Source organism: Crocodylus siamensis, chromosome 7 (genome assembly GCF_052110815.1).
Source record: "Crocodylus siamensis isolate JL-2025a chromosome 7, ASM5211081v1, whole genome shotgun sequence".
In the NCBI taxonomy this organism is placed as follows: domain Eukaryota; kingdom Metazoa; phylum Chordata; order Crocodylia; family Crocodylidae; genus Crocodylus; species Crocodylus siamensis.
This window is the reverse complement of record NC_143401.1, coordinates 64315249-64339203: the sequence shown is the minus strand read 5'-3', so window position 1 is coordinate 64339203 and position 23955 is coordinate 64315249. Positions and strand designations below refer to the sequence as shown.

The following is a 23955-nucleotide window of genomic DNA, read 5'->3' as shown; positions in this document are numbered from 1 at the left end:
AATGAAAATGCATTAAACCAGTTTAAAGCTGCCTGGAATGGTTCTAAGAGTTCCTAGAAAAATCAGGTACTCTTGTGAACTGGTTCACATGTACTGGTTCAGTGTTACATGTGAACACAAAGGGCATCTTTGCACATGCTCTGGGGTTGTGGGGGTGTTTTAATTACAGCAACTCCCACAGCCACTCTAATTAAAGTGCTTGCAGCATCACATGTATTCAGCATCCCATGCTTCAAAATGTCCAGGGGGGAGCTTTAACTAAAGCTCATTCAATGAGCTATTAAATTGAGCCTGCTCTGACAGTAATTAGCACACATTGGAGCAGACATCTGTCACATGTGACATGGGTCTGCTTGGTCTTCCAAATACTGAATCAGTTCTACTTGCCCCGCCCCATTCCCCACTACATGCTGCAACTAGCTGCTGTGGTACAGAAACACAACTCTAGTGCTCTTTCCCTTGCTATTTTGCTTTTGTTAGCATTTTTTAAATCATTACCCATTCAATAAAGGCTGTCTTCCTAACAGGGAGCTATATCCTCTCTTCCTACTTGACTGTATCCAAATCAGGCCTCCCAGGAACCCCAACGTATGGGTCCAAGCACTCTCCATTCCCAGCCACTCCCAGTCAGGGAAACACACAAAAGACTTCAGTTAATTGTTGGCTATTAAAGTTTATTGAACTGTTGCTTAAGAGATAAAGGAAAGCATAAAACTGAAAAAACCTGCAGCCACCATTTACTCACCCACCTCCCAAAACTTCCAAGGTGTGTGTACAACCATTCTCTGACACTAATACATGCTGGGATGGGGTCTCATTCCCACACCTGGGTATCAGACCCACAGTATTTCACAAAATTGCAAATGGGTTTCTTGTCAGCAATACTTGGGAATCATTCCATTTTTACCTATGTCCATACCCTAATTAAAGACATTTCTCTATTCAAATAAAAATTACCATAGAAAACCAGCACAAAGCCAAAAGCTGCACCTTCAAAATTAACTCAATCGCAAAATGGTACTCAACACTTTATGAATGTTCCTTCATCATTGCAATTATATCCTTGTACATACGCTCAGCTGCATCCATTCCCCAGATGAAATCCCAATGCACCCAGTCAGAAATACTTCTGTGGTACACTAGGTTAGTAATTTGAGGAAGCAAAAGTGCTGTGTCCTCAGGATGGCAAACCCAGTCCTCTCCACCACTCCATACAGCTGTAGGCACAGTCATATCTTCTATCTTATAGAAAGGAGGGGTGCTCTAAGGAAAGAACAGTGATCAAGATGTTAAAAAATATTGGAAAAAAAGACTGTTACAACAAGAAACAGATCCAGAGGGGATGCAGTAGCACAGCTGCCCCTTGGGAGCCTCTGGGAACTTTTTAAAGTTCCTACAGCAGGAAAAAATACTCTCCTTCTCCCTTTTCTGCTCAAAGAAAAGGCCTCGCCCTGCCCCTTCCTACCCACCCCTGCCCCTCCTCCCTATTTCCTGCCTGTCTTTTCCTACTGTCCCAAGGGCATAAAAGCACCAGAGCCATTCCTGCCTGTTGTGCAGGGGCTGGACTGAGCTGAGGATGGACAGGGTGGGGAGTGGGGAACTCTCCAGTTGCCCTGTTGCCACTATCCCTTCTCCAGCTGAGGCCAACCCCATCTCAGTCAGCTCTGCTAGCTATGGATCTTCCCTGCACACCCCCCCCCACTGATGCCAACATCGGCAGCTTCACTTCTCTCCACTCCCCCCGCTCCCCACCGCCAGCTTCTTCAAGGCAGGGGGCCACAAAACTATTTCTTGCAGGGGCCCCAAAAAATTGTGGGCCAGCCCTGGATCTGCATGTTCCAGACAAGCAAGGAAGAGCCAAGAAGGGATGTGTCTCTACTGGGATCACTTTCTTTTTTTTAAAATATCTGTGTAGATTTGTTAAACAGGGTAAATGTGCTCACAGCTCACTACCTCAAAATCTCTGCCATTTGACATGGAATTTTATTCAAGGATTGACAATGACATACCCTACCTGATTGTATTTCTCATTGTTCTTACTGCCATAGTCAAAGCATTTTAATTCCCCAGTCTTTGCACACTACAAAAAAAAAAATAAAGAGGAGGTAAACATACCATACATATTGATTTTGATGAGGGCTGTCATTATTCCCTCAATCCAAAAGGGAAGCTGCCAGCTACTGCCTAATGGGTATAAGAGGGCGGTAATCTTCCCTGATAAAACACATTGTCAGATTAGCCTGATACTGGATGCCTGAACCTCAAGTACAAAAGGGAATATTTCTAATGTAATTTCAATTACAAGTATTACACACATTTTGCACACTCACCCAGGAAGCAATCAGAATTGAGTAGCGATAGACTCACTCTGTTAAGACTATAGGCAGATCATGTACTCCATTTCAATACATAAAGAAAATAAGATGGTTAATCATTATTATAAATTTCAGAGACTCTACCTGATGCAGATGAATAGCATTTTTAACAGAAGTGTAGTCTGGGAAATGTGATACGTACACATCTGTCCAACTCTGCAAGGGAAAACTATTTTAGATGCTTGGGTTTTCTAAAGGGAAAAACAGGCTGACCAAAACAAACATCCATGGTAACAAAAAAACATTTCAATCATTACAGTAGGAAATGCCATAACATGCCAATGATCTAGAAATTCATGCTATTGGCACAGTGAAAACTAACATACTTCTTGCAAATTTAAAAGAGCCCTCAAAAACTCCCTCAAATAGCAGTATTGGTATACTGAAATTTTAAATCCTTTAAATCATTATCATTGCTATTCCTCTTCTTCCTTCCAGTTTATTATATGCATTGCCTGGGTCTTATGGCAATTAGTTCCGAAAATCTTTGAGGCAGGCAATTATATGAACAGAACATCAAGGAATGGGGAAAATGGAGTTGTGTAGAGCTTCCCTGGTCACACTTTAGATTACCATTTTCCTCATTACAGACCATATTAAGTACTTAACTAATAAAGAAAAAACAATCTGAATCCTGTCTAAACTTACAGCCTGTACTATACTTCCTAGGAGTATTTGTGTTATTTGCACAATGAGAAAGGGCCAAAAATCAAATAGAAATCCTGTTTTTATTTTTTCTCTCTACTGTTGTATATTATTTCTTGTTATACATTTTTGTATCATACGTTATATTCTGCTTTATTTAAACTGATAAAATGTGTACTCTGATTTTACCAACCATTCTAAACTTCATAATTTTTTTTGTCAATGAAAGCTATAAATAATTACTACAGTACTAGATTGTGGTCTTACCAGTGACTCATTTATAAAGTATTGCTAAAATATTCATAGATACTTTAATAAATGCTTAGTTATGCCAGAGTCCAGCAAATTGAGAGTTGGTTTATAGCATAGCTTCATTCAAACACACTTACAATTTTCTATAATCTATGTCAGTCAAGGCTTTAGCACATTTATAACATCTGATCAGCATTTATTAACTTTAAAAAAATTATTTTTAAAGAGATTTGTAATTTAATTATGGTCTCTTACCAAATAAATGTTTCAAAAAATTCCAAATGATCACCAGGTTTCCAAGACTTTGTGCAATTCTGGGGATAAGATTTAAGTCATCTTCCATTGGTTAATAATTCCTGGTCAAAAAGTATTAAGCCTGGTGATACTGTGTGGGTGCATCTATATAACCTAGGATGCCAGGAGTCCAGAGGAGAGGTCAGCTCTGGGCTCTGGGTAGCAGTCTGATGGCTGGGGGCTGGCTGGGGCATGAGGGTGATAAAGTACAGGACTAGATGGCAGCCAGCCCCCACACTTTAACACAATCATGCTCCAGCCAGCCCATCATAGTCTACACATGTGTTTGATCCCATGTAATTACTCTGCCATAGGACAGTACTGTCCCCCCATCTGTGCTATCTTACAGCAAAGTTAATGTACTGTGCTCTAATACCAGTGCACATGTAGACTGTGATGCTTTACTGCAGAGCTAATTAGTCAACATGTAGAAGCACCCTGCAGCTGCTTAACTTATTAAAAAATTCTGTTACCTAAAATTTGCTGTCAGCTCTTCAGTTTTTCTAGTTCAAAACTCAAAAACACATAGCATTGAAAAAAGTTTGTATAACACTTTACAGTTCACAGAAATATTGTTATTGACATTAAATTAAGAATTTATCCAGTTGCCATTCATTAGATAACTTTCAGCCAATTTATTCTGGAAACTGCATATATTCAAAATAGTAGATTTTGACTCTTCAGTGATCTAGTCATCACCAGGGGTCCTGGTTTTTGCTGATAAAAATTCACATATTCTCTGACAAAACCCCCAAAATCTGTTATTAAAATTAAAAGCCCCCTGCAGCACCTCCCCAACCATGCTGGTGCCCCTCATACCCTCCAATGCCTCTCCTCAGCCCTGCTGTTGCCCATCACTGCCCCCAAAGACTACCAACCATGCTGATGCCTCTGACTGCCCCCAAAGCTGTCCCCCCATACTGCTGCTGACCCTCACTGCCTCCACAACAGCCCCTCCACCATAACTGTGCCTCTTGCCCCCCCAACCACAGCCCTGGCCCCCAGCCCTGCTGGAGGAGGCCCCCAGCTGCTAGGGCTATGGGGCCAGGGACCCAAGTCTACAGCTCCCTGTCCCCAACAGCAGGCAGCTGCAGCAAAAGCAACACAGAGCCAACTCCCCACTCTGCCACCTGCCTGGGTGGGGCTAGGGCCAGCTCCTGGTTCCCCCAAGCCTTGACATTGCCCCCAGCCATGACCTGAAATCCCCCATCCCTGCCAGAGGGGTCCCCAGCCCCCTACAAGCCCCACTTACCTCAAGCTCCAGGAGAAGAGTGAGGCTGAGCTGAGTTGAGCAGAGCCATGGCTGACTGAGAGCCTCAGGACCCACCCTTTCCCTCCCCCACCTCACTTCAGGCAGGGCTGGGGGTTTCCCGCCCTGTTTGCAAACAGCTCTTGCAGGCTGGAGCTCAACCAGCTTGCAGAGCTTCTTGCAAAAGCAGGGAATCCATAGGTTTCTCTGCTAACAGGAGAAATCCACTTTTTCTCTGATAAAAGGGGGAAAATCTGTGGTTTTCTCCATTTTTTTTGTGGGAAATGGAAACCCTGGGTCCCTAGTCATCACAAAACTCTTAGTCCCTTACATAAAGTTCAACATAAATATAGATCCAGACTTTAATGACTGTCTTCTTTGGCCTCAGTTGCATACATCTTTGGTTTAGCCACAGAGAGACCAGGAAAGGATCAGTTCAGCTACACAAAGCTCCAGCCTAAACAGGAGATTTAATTTTGGAATGACCACGAGCATGACCTCATCATAAAGCTGTTAATGTAATAAACACTCCCTCACAAGTAGCACATAAAATGTGCAAGAGAAAAAAAGTCTGTGAAGATGGTTATCAACAAGGACTGATAATATACAGACCGCATTTAAGTTCTTCTCATTAAATCCACTGAAAGAGAGAAGGGCTTTTGCACAAAGTCGGCCTATTAGTGGACTGCTGCATGATCTGGCAATAGTTGCTCTTGTTTCTCTATTCACCAGATGGAATTCTTCCTTGCCAAATACAATCTGCAAAATGGTAAGAGTATTGTTCATTATGAAGCACTTAGGATCATAGGAAAGTAGAGCTGGAATGGACTTCACAATATCATCTAACCCACCCCAGAGATGGGGGTGGAAATTTTTCTGGAAAAATTTCCAGTGCTTTATTTTACCATGGGAAATTTTCCATTTCTAAAAAGTCATTGCTTCATAAAATTAATTAGTAACAATGAATGGATGCCAATACAGTATTACGTTATGAATTGACGTAATTGGCTATGCAGCTCAAATCAAAACCAAAGCCAAAATTTGATCTCTGACTGCAAGTGAAAGCAAAACCAAAACTAAAACTGTGATTCATTTTTGTTTCACTTTCAGTTCAGAAAACACACAGAGTAGTGTTTGATTTCTTTTCTTGAGTTGGGGAAGTTGGAAGTGTTTGCACAAGCTCTGTTAGTTTTTTAGTGTTTTTGCTTTGAAGTAGATGTAAATATTGCAGGTAGGAGTATGCTAACAATGCAACAAGAATGAAGAAACATTTAATAAAATATATACAAACTATTCTAAAAGAGTACAAGGCATATACAGAAAGCTAATACAACAAAGTGGTAGAACAACATCATCTGAGAAAAGTCTACTTCAGGAATCCTATGTAAGTAAACTAATTTATATGTTAAATGATACACAGTATAGCTTAGCATCTATATTGTTTTAAAACATTATAATTTTAAAGGTTGTTAATGCAACTCTGGACTATTATTTATTTAAAATATTTGTATCCTGCTTTTCTGCTTAAACTAAGCACCCAAAGTGGTTCAAGCTAAACAATATATTTTTAAAAAATACTTAATAGATATGTTAACTATTTCAACCCAACAGAACAAGCTTAGTCCTCTGGCTGATGGCAGAGGCCAGACTATATTTCCCTTTGGCTCTGCAGTCCCAGGGCAACTGAGCATCAAACTGAGCATCAGCGTGCTCTTTCTGGCAGGGAGAGGGGAAGCAAGTTCCCTGCCACTTCTTCTTCTCCTTCTGATGGATGAATCCAGACTAGAATAGGCTAAAATACAATCTCTCCCCACTTTTGTTGCAGGAACTTGGTAACTCAAGTGAAATAGCAGATTTTCAAAAAAGTGAAAAATGAAAATTTTGAGCTGCCAGGTCTGGGAGAAGAAGCAGCAGGATCCTCACTTTCAAGATCATTCTCACCAGATATGGGATCCACAATGAATGAATAGCTGTTGAAAACAGTCAAGCTTTTTATCAAGCTTTGTGGACAAAATGTCAAAAGAAGATCAAGAAAAAGCAGATGAAACATTAGCTCTAGCTACATTTGCAGGTGGTACACCTCTTTCCATAACTGAAAATCTCTCCCAGCATATAAGTTACTGTCACATTATCGCTTATCACATTCTCTCTTAGATAGAGAGTATGACAGAGTTCAAAAAACAGTTATTCAAAGGATTGGTCAAACAGAATCACTGACTCTAATGACAGATGGATGGACTGACAAACAAGCAAATTCTTTATTGAACATTAAGTTAGCAACACCTAAAGCAATATTCCTGAAAGCAATTGCTACCAAAATCTTCTTGTCGTACAGGTGAATACAGAGCCAAATTACTGAGTGAAGATATTGAAAGTGCAGGTCCCTCCAGGATACAAGCCCTTGTAACTGATAATGCGAGTAACATGAAAGCTGCATGGCAAATACTAAAGGCAAAATATCCTCATTTAATAGTATGTGGCTTTCTTGCTCATGGGTTGAATCTTCTGGCAAAGGACATAAGTAAGTGTGAATACAAAGAAGACAATATTGGCAAACTGAAAAGTGATTGTGAAGGTGTTTAACAATCATCATGTTGCTAATCAGACTTTGAAAAAATTACAGAATGAAAACCAGAGGAAGAAAACTGCACTTTTATTGCCAGAAGAAACTAGATGGGACTCAAAGTGTTTACATAGTTTTCTGTCCACAAAGAACTATTTGCAGCCTGCTTCAATAAATGACACCGTATCCCAGATTATTCTCATTAAACAGGTTCTCAACAATGATGTGTTCTGAGTTCAAGTTCAAGGAGCATTCAATTTACTATTATGTTTCAGAAGCTATCAAGAAACTTGAAGGAGATGCATCAAGTCTTTCAAATATTCCAGAGATATTTAGACAACTAAATGAAAATCTAATTGAACTTTTGCCTTCTTCACCTCTATGTGAAAAAGAAGTAGTAGTAAAACAAATGTTTACTAAGAGATCTGAGTTTTGTTCTCATCTAGTTCGTCTGGCAGCAAACCTTTCAGCACCTCAACACAGGGGAAAACATTTATCAGAAGATGAATTATCTACTGCTCTCAAAACAATTATGGAATTAACTAAGAATGTCCCCAACATCGACAAAATAGCTATGATGACAGACATTGCCGAGTACCGCGCAAAAGAAAAACTTTGAAGCAAAGTCATCATTTGGTGGGCAGCAGAGAATATGTCTCATTTCACATGGTGGAAGAGATACTGTAACACCATGCTGTTGTCCATGGTTGCTGTAAGGATCCTAAGCACTCCACCAACAGCAGCTTTTTGTGAACGGAACTGGAGGGCTTTCAGCTCAATCAAGACAAAAAGGAGGAATAGACTAACAAATGAACACACCTCTAAGCTTGTTTCTATTTCTCAAAATCTCTTGCTTCTAGAGAATCACTCAGAAGCACAGTTAGTGAAGAAGATGCAGTGTGATGATAAGTTGTCCTTGCACATAGACTCATTGGTAAAACCATCCTTTAGCAAAAGAAAATGTGGTTCAAGTAGTTCTGAATCAGATTTGCTTCAATCTGATTCTGAAATGGAGCTAATAAATAGTGCAAGTGTTTCTACACATAGTGACAGTGAAACTGGAGGTGCCACAATGACCTCAGTGGAAAAATTAAACTCTGCTGAAGCACCTGAGCAGACAACCACAACGTATCATGCACAGTTCTTTGGGTGTGCTAAAATTAGTGTCAACGTTTTCAGTGCCATCGTTTTTTTCCTTAAATTTAAACAAACAATGTAAGGGAAGTACATGCTATTCTGTATTTGTGGCAGGGCACAGACTGGAACCAAGCAGCCAGCAGGTGCTTGATTGCAGTGGCCATTTAAGATCTCTGGCTGCCCATATAAATAGGGCAGTTCCCTGCTGGCAAGCCAGGCAGTAACAGCACCTAGCTGCAAGGCTCCATACAATCCTGGAGGTAAGGGCAGGAGCTATAGAGGATGGTTTGAAGCCTGCTGGTCCTAGGCATGACCTAAAACTGTACCTTGCCAGGAGTGAGTGGCCTGGTGGGGCTCTCTGTGGCGCAAGAGCCCCCCAGGAAATGCCAGACCAGTTGTCACCCCGGTGAAAGACAGGTAGGGACACCTTAACCCTAGCCCTCACCTTTGGGTGGGTCACATAACACCGGAAGTAGTTGGGGCCAGGCATGGCTATGGCCACCTGAGCCCTGTGGGGTGCAAGACCCCGAGGAGGGAGAGTGGGAGCCAGGCATTGCTGCAGCCACCTAAGCCCTGTGGGGTATAGAACCCTCAGGAAAAGTAGTTGGGGCCAGACATGACTATGGCCACCTGAGCCCACAAGGAAGGGAAGTCCCATGGCCCCAAGTGAGGGGGCAGTGTGGAGCCCCAGTGAGGGGGCAAAAGTGAGGACCCCAGTGAGGGGACAGCCCTAGTGAGGGGGCAGAGATATGGAGCCCCGGTGAAGGGGGGCAGTGGGAGATTTAGAGCCCCAGTAGGGGGGTAGCCCCAATGAGGGGGCTGTGTGGAGCCCCAGTGAGGGGGCAGAGATGAGGAGCCCCAGTAAAGGGGGGAAAACCAGAGGCCTGAGAGCCCAGTATGTTTATATATACAGAGTTACCCCTAGAAGGGGCCAGAGCAAACTTAGACCTGGTCGGGTAATTGGCTTGCCACTACCCCAAAGTGGGTCGTGGGAGAGGCCCAAAAGATGGTATGTCTGCCACCCAGGGTATGAACTAGATAAAGACTATGGCCTAAGGGGCTCGCTCCAGAGGGAGCAAGGTAGCATAAGCTGTAGATGCATGAAAGAGACCCTGTGAGAAGAGGTGGAATGTGAGAGGAGGGCAGTATGCATATGAATGTGTCTGAGGCCTGACAACGAGGCCTAAGCTTGGTCTGGCTGTTGGCTGGGAGCACTGTGTCATCTTGATGCCATCTCTGAGGCTTAGGCTGCAGTGTAGGGAAGGATCTGAGCCGCAGATAGAGCCCCCTGGCATCGGGGTAAGAATGGGCAGCCTCCCACCTTAATTAACATTATAATTAATTAAGAACAATGCACGGCAGGACAGTCAGGTGGGTGGCGTGCCCAAAGGCAAGTGGGGAAACTAACACTGTGGCTAGTGTTAGCCACAAAGAGGGAGCCCCACTTTGCTACAATATTGTCTTTACATTTTTACAAGTATTCCAATAAAAATAATTTCTTTCCACATACAGGTCTGAATTTGTTTGAATATAGCATTTAAACCACATTAAGTGTGCTGTATTTAATTTTTTTCCTAATCAAATATTTCATTTCAAATACTTGTGGCTATTGGGACTTAAAATTAACATGGGGGTACTTTTTTAGTTTTGTTTACTAAATGTAAGCCTTTTTTTATAAGTCAAATAAGCATGCTAAATCAGATCACACTCTATTTAGGGCATTGGAAAATGTTCTGGAAAACACACATCTCTGCCCACTAGGGCAGTGAGAAGCTTTGGGTGCTGATTTGATTTGGAGGAGATTCGACCCGATTTGGTGGCCAAATCTCCAAATCTGAATTGAATCGGGAGACCAATAAAAAGGTCTGAATCAATTTGAAGCTCTCCAAATCAATTCGGAAATGATTCGGAGAACTTCAGGAATTCGGGCAGGCCCTGCTCACTGCCACAGGGAGCTGGACCCATACTCCATTCTGGTAAGTAGAGGGCGGGGGGGGAGCTGGAAAGAGGGAACCCCTGCCAGGCCCCATCCCCACCCTGCTCCCCCAGCCCCCCTGAGCACCTCTTGACCCTTGCCTACTTTCCCAGTGCCCCCCCATGGCTGCCCTGCCCAGCCCCAGCTCCTCATTCTTTAAAAATGGCCCCTTACTCAAGGCAGCTGCTGTTGCAGCCTCTAGGGGCTCATGACAGAGCCCCCCATGCAATAGGGGCAGTGGGGAGAAGCAGGAGCCAGTGAAAACTGGGCTTTCCCCCTGCCCAAAGCCGATGCTGGGGCCAGGTGGGGCAACCATTGATGGGGCTGGGAGAGAGGGCAGGGGATGGGGGCTCATGGCAGAGCCCCTCACAGAGCATGGAGCAGTGGGGGCAGCAGGGATTGCCACCCGCCTGGAAGCAGCCAGTGAGTGCCGCACTTCTTTTTTTATAAAGAGCTGGGAGGCTAGGGCCGGAGGAGCAGCCATTGATGGGGCTGGGAGAGTGGGCAGGGGATGAGGCCTGTTTGATTTGGAGATTTGGCTGATTCAGCAGTGGGTGAATCTCCAAATCAGATTTGGCTGAATCGATTTGGGACAGTAATTCAAATCACCAAATCAAATTACTGTCCCCTGAATACCAGTCGCTTCGCACAGGTCTACTGCCCACCCCCTTACTCAAGGCAGGATCATCCCTGACTAAACCATCCCGGCCAGGTGTGTCTAACTTGTTTTTCAAAATTTCTAAGGATGAAGATTTCACAATGTCTCTATGTAGCCTGTTCCAAAGATTGATTGCCCTCATAGTCAGAAAGTTCCTCCTAATCTCCAATTTAAATTTCCTCTGCTGCAACTTCAAGTTGTTTCTCCTAGTTCTGTCCCTCCACAGCCAGAAAGAAAAGTGCATCTCCAACCTCTTTGCCTTTCAGGTATCTGAAGACTTAACAAATCTCCCCTCTGTCGGGGTAAACCGAGCTGAATGAATCGGGCCCCAAGGTCACGGTGGGCCGGGGGTGGCGATCGGATACAGACAGGTGGGATTAGTGGCTGCGGAGTCTGAGAGGCACCCAAGCGTATGGTTTCAACTAAAGATGATTTATTTACTCATGCTTTGAAGCGGAGGCACAAGGTTGCTTTCTTCGGTTACAGTTGCAGAAACACAAACAATTAACAACAGAGGGGTCTGTTGGCCCACAAGGTTCAGTCCGAAGACCTAGTCCCAGGGCTGGTCAACAGCTCATTAATGGGGAATACAAACAACGAAACGTAAACTGTAACACTGTATACAGTAAGTCGCGTGACGCCAGTCCCTCTGGACAACGATGAGAAGCGGTGATGTCGGAAGCCGAAGTCAAAACCAGGTGAGTCGAGCCGTGGTTGTAAACAAAGTCCAAAAGGGTGATCCCAAATCATAGCCAAAAGTCAGTGCGAAGGTAAGTCGGAAGCCAGGTAAGTTGAGTCGAAGCCGTAATAGAACAAGCAACACGAAGCGCCAAGCGAAGGAGGAGATCGATAGGCCCTAAAGCCTGACTGAGAGACAGTCCCTGCAGCAGCAGCCTCTGTCTTCAGTTAGCGCGATCTCCCCCCAAGGGAGGGGCTCACTGAACTTTTATATGAATCTGGTAGCCAATCAGAACCCTCTCCGCAGAGAACTTTCTAGTCAGATTACCTCATGTCAGGTTCTGACTGAGCATGCTCTCAGTCAGAAGCTGACACAATCTGAGCATGCGTCTGTGGGAAAAGTAGGTCAACAACGATTGACAGGTCCGCAGGTCACTCAGGGGGCAAGGGCCGGGTGAGCCTTGGAACTTTCCACTCACAGAGTCAAATGCGCATGTCAGTTTAGCCTCTTCTGTGTTGTCAGCATACATTTAAGATTTTTCCATGACACCCTCCAACCTCCAGGTTAAATAACCCTAGTTCTTTCCTCACAAAACTTGCTTCCCAAGCCTGTTATAATTGTTGTCACTCTGCACTAGACTCTTTCCAAGCTGGCACATCCTTCCTGAAGTATGGTGCCCTAAACTGCACACAGTACTCCAGGTGAGGCCTCACCAGTGCTGAACTGAAAGGAGGAATCACTTTCCTTGACTTGCAAGGTAATGCTTCTGTTAGCACAACCCAGTATGCTCTTGGCCTTTTTCATAGCAAGAGTACTCTGTTCACTCATATTCAGCTTACTGTCTACTGTATCCCCAAATCACTCTCCACAGCACTTCAGCCTAGACAGCTGTTCCCCAATCTGTATTTGTGTGCATGTAATTATTCTGGCCAAAATGCAGATCTTTATATTTGTCCTCTTTGAATTTCATTTGACTGACTCTGGACCATTTTTCCAGACTATTGAAGTCATTCTGGATCTTAGCCCTGCCCTCCAGTGTCTGCAATTACACCCAGTTTAGTGCCATCTGCAAATTTGCTAAGCATGCACTCAGTGCTATCACTCAGATCATTAATAAGAAGATTCAGCAAGACTGGATCAGGGACAGACCCATGGGGAATTTGATATTGCCTGCCAACTATACATTGAGCCATTGATGACTACACATAAAGTATAATGATCCAACCACATATGTATTCACCTTGCAGTGCTTTGGCTCACTCTTTATTTCCTTAGCTTGCTGTAATGTGTTGTAGTCATTGCTCCTTTTTTCCAAGTAATAAAAAGGGAGACTTGTGTCAGAAAGACTGAGGTAAAAAAATTTTTTTTCAGCAGGCTAATCCAAGAAAAGTATGTGGATAATGCAAACTTGTACTGTACTGTGCATGTAATGGATTTTTGAGGGGTGGGGATGGGGAATGGGGTGTTGAATCAACTTAGTTAAAATAAATTTTCATAGAAAAGTCTCTCATTTTTCCATTTCAGGATTAAACCAGATTTCCTGTAGAATGAGAATTCCATTGTTCAGGCAAACTGCTTCACATGCATGTTCCGAATGCCTGTATGCAGGGGAAATCACCCTATCACTAATTTCATGTCCAAGTGTCTTCTCCAACCTCCCATCTCCTAAAATACCTTCTTTACTCCTTTGGAACACAAAAGTCACTGTGGCAAAAGGGAGCGTTTTTATCTCCTCATTATCCTTCACATATCTTCAGAACCAGCCCACCCACTTTGCTGGGTGCATGAGCCTAAGTAAGCAGTAACAACAAAGGACAATAAAATTTCAGCTTATATATAATTTCAATGATTAACTAATTTATTTATTAGGAAAATAAAATACAACTAACCTTAAAAAGTGCCTCCGGGAGGGATAGAAAATGTGCGACAGGACCTATTGTGTGCTGAAATGTATATAAGGGACCCAGCGCAAAAAACATTTTGATTTTTTGAGCCAGCTCTGGGATCGCTGAAAATGCTACAAAACCTGAAAAATCACAAGAGAATATGGCAATCTTGCAAAAAAAATTGTCATTTTATCACTTTACTGATGGCATCAATGAAGGAATTTTCTTTTTCTCTATGAAAAATATGGAACTTTCTTGGGGAAAATTCAATATTTTATTAATATAATTCTGAGGAAAATGCCCAGATGGCTGTGCTCAGAACTCCACCCTTCAACTGGAAGCTCTGCTACTCAGGTGAAAATCTAGAAAGCAGAGCAGAGGCCAGCTACCTCCATGAGCAGTACTCATGGAACATCAGTCAGAAGTTCCTTTCCAGTTCTCTACTCCTTGAGCTGCCTGGGGAACAAAAGAAAACAACTGAAAAGAACCCAAGAGCTGCATTATGTGATGCAAGATGATCTATTATTACTCTTCTCCATCAACCAGAGATTACTGAAAAAAATACAGCATTCCAGCTCTGCCCTTCCAGACTGCATTATGTCATCTGCAATACTTCTCACCTTCTTCACAAGTTTTCCCCACATTCTTTGCACACAATTTATTGGTAACAATAAGTCTTTTCACAGAAAAGGTTGGGGTACCCACTCCTGAAACACAACATCACAGATCAAGGAGATTCACAGCAGTCTAAACCAGGTATTGTCAACCAGGGGTATGTGTACCCCCAGGGGTACTTGGAAAGTGGTTACAGGGTATGCGCAGGCAGCCACCACCACAGCTTGCACCACCACCCATAATCCTGCACTCTGCCATCTACCGGGAGCAGAGCTGGTGGTGAGGGTGGGGGCAAGGGCAGCAGCTCCCCACTGCAGGCCACACAAGCATCTAGCTGCCGCCACCCCTACTCGCTCTGCCAAAAGTGTACCCAGAAGGTGTACACTCCTTAAAAAAGATTGAAACGCCCTAGTCTAAACCATTGATAATGTAGAGCACACGGTGAAGTTACCCAGGAGCAGTTAAATTCCAAGTAAACAGATATATAAACATTTGGTGAAAAGTCTGTGACATTGGATGTGAGGTTTAGTGCTTGCATAAATGTTTCACCTCAATCAAAAAACCCTGGCAGGTTTAAGGTGTTAGCAGCAATGGACTGAAACCTGAAATCACTGGACTTGGATTTTCTAGGAATCAAAAGTTTTCAGTGGAGATGCTCAATAACAGCCCCCAGATTTTGCCAAAGTAGTGAAACTGGCTATACCAAACCACCCACACTCCCTTTAGGTATGCAGACCCCAAACTCTGGGATACAAAACCATCTTAATTCTTGAAACATACCTATAGCACAGCCCTGAGCATGGCCAGCATAATATATTTTCTCCTGTCCAGTTTTGTTCAGAATGAAATTTATCATTGCAGGAAGATCATACATTGCCATTTCATGAAAACTGAAAAGCAAATACAAAGTTGGATCCAAGTTAATCTCCATCTTTGCACACAAACTGCAACATTAACAAGCCTTGGTGCCATAGATAAATAAAAAATTGCCCATTTCTGGTATACTGTCTAGCTAATAACAAAAGTGCTTTATATAAATGTGTCATAAATCTGAAAATATACTTCTGATCAGATTACATTAAAATGAAGCTATTCAGGGTCAAGCCCTAAAGGCAAGAAAGGGGATATAGGTCAATTAGTACTTATATAACTGAGCAATTAACAGTAGTTAGATAACATGCAGAAGCTCTCTCAAATGCACAAACCTATTACAAATTTTAACTTGCTTAATGATATTCAAATTTTACTGGAATCCACACTGCATTTCTGAACCAAGAGTTATGACAAATTATTAAAGATCATTTGGTGGACTTGTGATTTGAGCTACAATTTAAATAATGCCACACCAAAAGGAAAATCTAATTAATTAAATCAGGGGATATCAACTCGGGGTACACAGAAGGGTGCTAGGGGGTACATGTGGGTAGATGGGGACAGAGCTCCACCACCCTAACAGGGGGTGGGACTCATAAGAGAGGGCTGAGAGGTGATCTTGTGGCCATCTACAAATTCATGAGGGAGATGCAGCAAGGGAGATGCTCTTTCACCAGGGCACCTCTTGGGGTAATAAGGAACAACAGTCATAAACTGACAGAGAGTAGGTTTAGGCTAGATAGTGGGAAAAAACTTCTTCATGGTAAGTGTGGCCAAAATTTGGAATGGGCTTCCAAGGGAGGTGGTGCTCTCCCCTGCCTTGGGGGTCTTTAAGAGAAGGCTGGATAGGCATCTGGCTGGGGTCATCTGACCCCAGCACCCTTTCCTGCCTAGGCAGGGGGTCAGACTCGATGACCTGTTGAGGTCCCTTCCAACCCTAGCATCTATGAATCTATGAATCCACCACCCCATGCAATGGCTTGCAATCCCCAACCCCCACAACCCAATCTGCATCTGGCTGCTGCCCCCACCCCACTCACTCCATGTCCAGCCACTGCCACCAGAAGGGGTAGACTCCTTTAAAAAGGTGGAAAACCCTTGCACTAAAACATTTCTGGAATATTATTTTCACAGCCAATTAAAAGGACTACAACTAGTTTTCTTCAAAAAATCTAAAGACTGATGTGGTAGTGGATTTGGTCAGGCTTCTGGCCTGCTTGACTAGGAAAACAGACAGAGACTAGAAGTGCTGATACTGCTTATTTCAGTTACATGTTCTGAGATAAGGAATCCTGCATGCCTTATTTTGTCTTGATATATTACCCTATGCACAGATGTTTTCTTTAAGTAAACTGCCTGTATGTCTGTGTGTAATTTACTATTGTTTTGTTTCTCCAAGGTTGTATTTTTCTTTTTCTCTGTCTTAAGTATAAATATGCTTGTAAACTTATAGAGTTCGATAAATCCTTTGAGACAGACAAGTGGGTGATTACCTTTGCTGTATTGAATTCTCTCTGTGATCACAGTATAGCCCTAAAGAAAAGCTGGCTCTGTCAGTTCTGATTCAACCACAACGTGAAGTTTGATTTCTTCCACACTGACTTGAAAATAATTTAAAAACAAAAAATAAGAATGGAATAAGAAGAATAAAGCAATCCAGGCATATTAGCCGCTAATGGCTGTGTGGACTACAAATTTTGCCCCAAAAGGCAACAAAAACATCAACTGTTTAGATATAGCCCCAATGAAACCTGGATTTATATCATATTACATAGTAAAGATGGTAGTCTAAGGATATTAACTATTCTATAACAGCACTAAATGAGAGCTCTGTGGCTAGGAGTTTGTGGAAAGGGCTGAAATATATGTTCTTATGGATCCTTTGGGACTTATAATGAAGCTGCCTGCCTGCAATGTAAGGGAATTGGACACTATGATCAAACATTTCATTCCAGTCCTTGATATCCAGGATAGTAAAAGGGTATATTTAATAAATCTGGTCTAGTATTTTTAGGTTTGAGAGATGATTTTTAAGTCAGAAAATCTGTTATAATAAAATGCTACAAGCATTTGTCTTTCTCTTGCATCTCATAGGGCTCTTAAGGTGCACACTCCCAGTGATTGTGAACCTAACTGACAGGGAATTTACTCATATGTTTTGCTCCCAAATCTATTTGTCTGTTGAAAGAAACAAAGTGATAGATGCTCTAGAAAGTTCTTGCCCTTTCATTTTCTTCTGGCAATGAAGGAATGAACTTGACAAGGGCTGTCCCCAGTGGACCACTGGGAAGTTGCAGACAGGCCAGGGATAAGGGTGGGGATATTTTGCTATTTCTTTTGGCAAATCATTTTCTCCTAACAAAAGGTCAAAGCCAAAACAGACACCTTAAACACAACTCAAGGTAACTGTTTGTGAATAATTAACTTTTCAGTTCATCTGAAAACTGGGATGGAAGGTGAGGGCTCTTCATTTAATTTCAGGTATCTCCCCACTGCTGATTGGTTGAGGAGTCCCAGCAGTCCTGCTGCTTACTGCGGATTGGCAGGGAGACAAAAACAGTGTCAACTTAAAAACTGCAGGTTTTTTTTCCCTGCTGATCAGGAGCGAGCCAGAAGCGGGGCCCCTCTATCAATCAGTGGCTGAGGGGCATGAGAGAGAACTGCCATGAACCCAGTAGGGCCGTAGACATGACCAAAAGCCAGATTAGCCCTGTCCTGACACTGCAAACTGAAGTGAATTCAGGACCTAGATTCTTGCTCATACTATAAATACTGCAGTTGTTGCAGGTTAGGGAAGGGTTCTAGGAATTGATAACTCCTCTACATCTTGCCCCTGCTCAGGCAACTCTTCCTCTATTCCAGCCACCTAATGTGCAAACTTTGTAGAGTCTGCATAAGAATGACACTTAGGGAAGTTAAGCTGTTCATACCTGCAAAAAAGCCTAATCCTAACTGATCTGTAGGATCACTAGCTTGCATGAAGCAGAAAGAGTTGGCTATTTATACAGTGGCCTTATGTTTATGCATAACAGACTTGTGAAATGAGGGAACTGCCAGCTCAGTAGCTTCTTTACAATTTGATTTACCTGAAATCCCAGAATTCTTCTTGATCAATAGAAAGACTTTGATGCCTTCTAGACCAGCTGTTCCCTCTGCTGTTTCCGAGCCAAACATCATAGCCAGCATCTGCTACCATGAAGCCTAGGCTGTTATTGGGCAGACTGGCAATCCAGTTGCTACCATCTAAAGTCAAGCAATGCTGAAGCAACATGACAGGCTTGGGGCCTGAATAAGAAATACTGGATATGTTAGGAAGTCACACTTCCTCTTATAAGTTAATAAATTGATGCCATCTAATTCCAAGTGAAAATGTACCAACTTGTGGCTTAAAGTAGTCCAAAAAAGTTCAGACAGACAGAAGGATAATTGCTGGGAGGGAGATAAATGAGCAGACAGTACATTTTGTCAAACAATACCCAAAATTATGGATATGGGTAAATATATACAAGTTACATAAGTTGATCCTTCCCTGACGATTTTTGTGCTATTCCTCTCTGAAATGCCACAAAATAAAATCAACCCATTTTTGGCAGTGTGACATTAAAAAGGATCACCAATCCAAGGTGCTTTTCCTTCTCCCAGCTGAATTAGTGTTGCTGTTTTCATCTACAGTATAATCTGTATCAGCTTATTTTTTATCCTTTCTGCTGTTCATAAATGTTATTCATGTAGCAAAATATGGCCCGCGGGCTGGATCCAACCTCCCATGCCATTCTATCCAGCCCATGGGGCTCCTAAAAATTTAGAAAATAAATATTAATCTGCTCCTAGCTGCCTGTCAAAGATGACAGGAGCCAGGAACAGTAGGACCCAGGGGAAGCTAGCAGAAGCCAGCAACAAGGCTGGGCCAGGCCAGTCCTGTCCCACCTCCCCCAACCAGAAGCCTATGCTTACCACAGCTCTCCCTGCCCACCCATGACCTCCAGCACCATGTGGCCCCTTGCTCCATTGTGGGAACCCCAGGGCCAGGAGTGGGTGGGTATGGGTGTTCCTCAGTGCAATGAGGGAGGGAAAGACATTGCATGCATCTGTGTCTGTGCAACAAGAGAGAGATTCCCACATGCATACCTCATCACAAATGCACCCACATCCCCTCACACACCCCAGCCACCTACCCCCCACGAACTCCATACCCATCCATACTCCACATATTCACACACACACACACACACACACACACACGATCCCTCACCCCACACCCACACCTACCCAATCCCCACATCCTACATACCCACACACCCACAATCCCCACAAACCTATACCCACCTCACCACAATATTAAGACTTCATTTTAAGCTATTGTGCAGTCATCTCTATGTACACTATGCAAACACATATAAATAAAGATAATTTTTTTTTAAATCAAATTAATGAATGTTGTAGTAGATGCTTGATTTTTAAAATTTAATTTGGTATTTTTCTGGTTCTAAGATGGCAAAACCCCTTGTTGAAAGAACTACTTCTGAAAGCAAGGGGAGGGACTTCTGGTAGCAATTGTCATGGGTTGGGGGGGAACTTCCAATCCCAAGATGGCAACCAGGGGGCAGGGTACCAGTCAAGGGGTGGAACTACCCATATGGCCCTTGACAGCTTGCCAAGACTCGGTAAGCGGCCCTCCACCCAAAATAATTGCCTGCCCCGATGCAGCATCATATGCATGTCATTTCAACTCTCATATCCTGTTACACTGCTAAATGTATTGACCATGATATTTCCTCAACACCACCTTTTTCTATGACCACAGTATTTTACTCCTCTCAGTTCATGGTTCTGCCCAGTTTCTTTCTCTCATAATTACCTTTTTCATTAACAATTTGGATGTCATTTGAAATTATTGAAGGCACAATGCCTAACACAATCTCATAACCAGGAAGTACCTATGCACAACTTAATCAATGGATGATACTTCCATAAAATGTCTCTATTCTCTAGTTTCTACATCTATTATTTGTGCATTATTCACTAGGAAAAGTTTACTTTCTACGACAGTAGTTTTCAAACAGGCTTCCACAGACTCCTGGGACTCAATGGTAGGTCACCAGGGTGCCTGACTGGGGGTTAATAGCAGAGTGGGCAATAATGTCAAACGAGACTGGGATTAATGGTACAGTGGCCTGGGAAGTGGTCTGTCACCGTTGCCAGGCCATTTTGGTTGGCATGAGCTCACATAGCCTGAAGAGGCACAGATTCTATGGCACAAGTTAAATGAAAAGTTTCTGTGACTTCAGGAAGTTTGTAAATGACTGCTCTATAATATTGTGAATAACTACATACTAATATTCATGAGGAGTGGTGATGTGTTGTTCCACAGTGAGTTAAGTAGAAATTTTAAATCAATTTGAGCAGAACACAGTGTTCAGATTGACTGAGGTCTCGTTGGTGAATATAGTAAGTATTTGTTCAGATACTTGGGTTAAGAGAGTATCTAACATATGAAGATAGATAAACAGATATGATATAAAATAATTGGAGAGTTACCTGCTTGATTAAGCAAGGGATCTCAGGGTGCCTTCTCCTTTAGTTAGAGCGCTTCTGCCACCATTTTGAAGTGTGGGGCACTGAATACGAGATACTTGGGGTGCTTTAATTAGAACAGCTATTGGGATCTGCTCTAATTAAAAGTACCCCACCCCCACAGCACATATAAACATGTCCTCAGTAAGGGGTCACCATCAGAAAACAAGGTTTCCGCAATTATTTTTTTTCTCCACACTTCTCCAAGTTCTTATTATGCATCATAGCTAAAAGAACTTACCTGCAACTTCTCATTTGACCAAATACTAGGCCTCTTTCCTAGGCTCTGTAGAAGGGAAAAGGCTGACTGTAGACCTAGATTTTGGTAAGTTTAGGCAGATGCCTAGCCAGGCAGCTTTGCCACCAGGAAAACTAGGACACAAGGAGCAACACTGGCTGCTGCTATATTTACTGCAACAGCACAATCAGCAGCCAAAACAGTGTTATGTATTTTTGTGCCTCCCACCAACAAGGACTGCTAACTGGCGTGCCCCTGCTCCCCACCCTGCACTCAGTTAAGCTACTACATTTATATGGCACAACTCCTGTTTTCTAGTCCATCATTAATGTAAGGGAAAGGGTGTGGCCACCTCATTCACTGCAGGGTCCAACTGACATTAATTTACAACCAAATACCACATTTTCTAAGTTCAAGACTCAAATGACAGAAAGGAGTTTGGAAACACATGTCATGCCACATCATGGGTAGCCAGTATCACTTGAGGGTCAAGGGCAACCAGAACTGGTATGAGTGAGCAGAATCCAGGTATGGGCCATACAAGAAAGCAAGCAGGTCAGTCCAAGAACTGAGTCCGGGAACTAGTCAAGCCAGAAATCCAGAGGGTCAGAGAGCAAAAGGCAAGCCAGGTCAAGTGGCCAGAAATCAGAGAGCAGAGTCTGGAAATAAGCTAAGTTCAGAAGTAAAAAATTCAGCGAATTCAGAGTCAGAGTCAGTTGGGTTGGGTAGCCAGGAGATTAAGCAGAGAGCATGCAAAGGCACAGACCACAAAAAATAGTAAGGCAATCTGGGGCTTGACCCCTGTTGTCCAGATGCTTACTGTTCTAGGTCAGGGGTTTATATGGTAGGGAGTGACATGTCAGCTGACCCTGGTCAGCCACTTCTGATGGCTAGACCCAGATGAAGGCTCCTGGACAACTGTACTTAACCTACAAGGGCAGCTGGAATGTTGGGAGGCTGGAATAAGTAGGTGATCTGGGAAAGCTGAGGTCCTAGGTTGGAGACGGTGGCCTACACCCCATAAACTTGCAAGAATAGTTACTTATGAGGAAGCTTTTGGACATCCTTCATGCTTCAGAAATAATAAAGACTTCAAAAATTGCTTTAGCACTCAACTGTGGTACTGGCAAGATGAGAGACACAACATAATTTCACAGTTTGTCATGTGCCAAGCAAAATGGAACAACCTGTGCTCCCAGGATTTTCTCTACCATGAGGAATTCTGTTCGGGCTAAGGTAGTAGCCATCTTCTGTCAAAACTTCATACTCCGCACTGGGGTATCCATTGTAATTAATCATCTCAGTCTGCAGAGAGACCAACAAAACATTAAATGACAATGCATTTACCTTTAATTTGCATAAGCTCTAGCACGTTACAGATTTGGAATTTGTATTACTCTGGATACCTTCAAGAAACACTTGGATGCTTATCTTGCTGGGGTGATCTGACCCCAGCTGACTTCCTGCCCCTTGGGCAGTGGGCTGGACCCGATGATCTTGCAAGGTCCCTTCCAGTCCTAATGTCAATGAAATTCGAAACACTTCAAATATTCCAAAATTCAGTTTCTGTTACTATGCTTCTTTCCTAGCTAGAACCAGGAAAAATGCAGGCTCATGAGATTTCCACCTTAGTTTTCAGTACAAAAAGTTCATCTTAAACCAGATAAACTGAAAAGCAACTCAGTGTTTTCAAAATTCTCAACATTGTCTATGTTCTCCCTTCATTATCCAAACACTATCATAGGTGCAGTGTCAAGGAAGAACAAACATTGAAAAATACATTTCAAAATGAATCAGATATATCTATTTACTTTGGACAACCAATGGTTGAGGAAATGAAAATTCTTGATACAAATGGAACTAAATTATTTTGAAAGGAAACAAAAAACTGGAAAGGAAGTATGTCTGAGTTCTAGCTCCTGACTTTTAAATATATACTTGAGTGCTCAAAATATTCAGTCCCAGTATAATTGTGAGAGGCCATTCTCCTGAACATCCTTAAAGCATCCAAAATAATGAACACTGGGGAAATCCAATACTGAGTCATCAGTAGCGATAGCAAAATGGATTTTTCATGTACCGCTCAGAGTCCATTTACAACAGAATTCTGAGAACGTGAACATTCTTTAAGTGTCAGCACATTGTATTTGACACTAGTTAACAATACTTCACTATAAACAATAGTGCACCAAGGCACTACAACCTTAGGAAAGCCCATGTTTCCATCACTGGATGATCCTCAGGGTGAAAAATACTGGACGGACTGATTTTGGTTACTGCTAAATGAGCAAGAGATTTTGCAGTATTTTTCCTCCACCTCCCACAGTAACAAGCTGTTAAAGCTTTCGGCTTTAAGTTTCATTCTTTGCTCTGTCACAACACAGTATTTCAGAAGACCAGTAAATATCATAGTCTAGGAAACATGCTTCATTAAGAAAAATTGGGAAGGACTGGGATCATATTATCTGGGGAAGGTAAGATTGAGGAGGTACTTAATAACAGTCTATAGATACATAGTGTTATAGAGCTTGATGAGAGACTATTCTCTGAGGCTGGCAGGGATAGGACAAGCAGCTATGTTCTTTAATTGCCACAGTGGAAATTATATAAGTTATTAGGAATAACTTTTAAATTATTAGTGTGGTTAAGCATGACAACAGATTACCTTAAGAAGCTGTGGAACATCTATCCTTGGAAAATTGTAAGAACAGAATTTAGAATCACTTGGAGGAAATGATTTAGATAAGACATTTGACAGAGACAACTTTGTGCAACTCCTTACAGTCCTATTTTTCTCCGATTTTATGCACTGCAGTGCTAATTTGGCAATGAAGACAACTTAAAATATTCATAAATTGTTCAGGGTTCACGTTACTTTTTCCAGTGATTCCCGATTTCACAGTTCCTTCCATCAGGCACAGTGTGACAATGAACATCCACAT

The 23955-nt window shown here is 42.6% G+C and overlaps 1 protein-coding gene across 1 annotated transcript; it reads right to left on the bottom strand.

Annotated features, from left to right (window-relative positions):
* Positions 1–1029: 1029 nt before the first annotated feature.
* Positions 1030–23955, bottom strand: LOC149859884 (lipase member M-like). The gene is made up of 9 exons (XM_090056683.1): positions 23856–23955; positions 22201–22317; positions 18288–18486; positions 15109–15218; positions 13717–13853; positions 5428–5574; positions 2460–2531; positions 2015–2080; positions 1030–1263 (listed from the first exon to the last, which is right to left on the bottom strand). The coding sequence occupies exons 1-9, from the start codon at positions 23953–23955 to the stop codon at positions 1030–1032; spliced, it is 1182 nt and encodes a 393-aa protein (XP_089912809.1).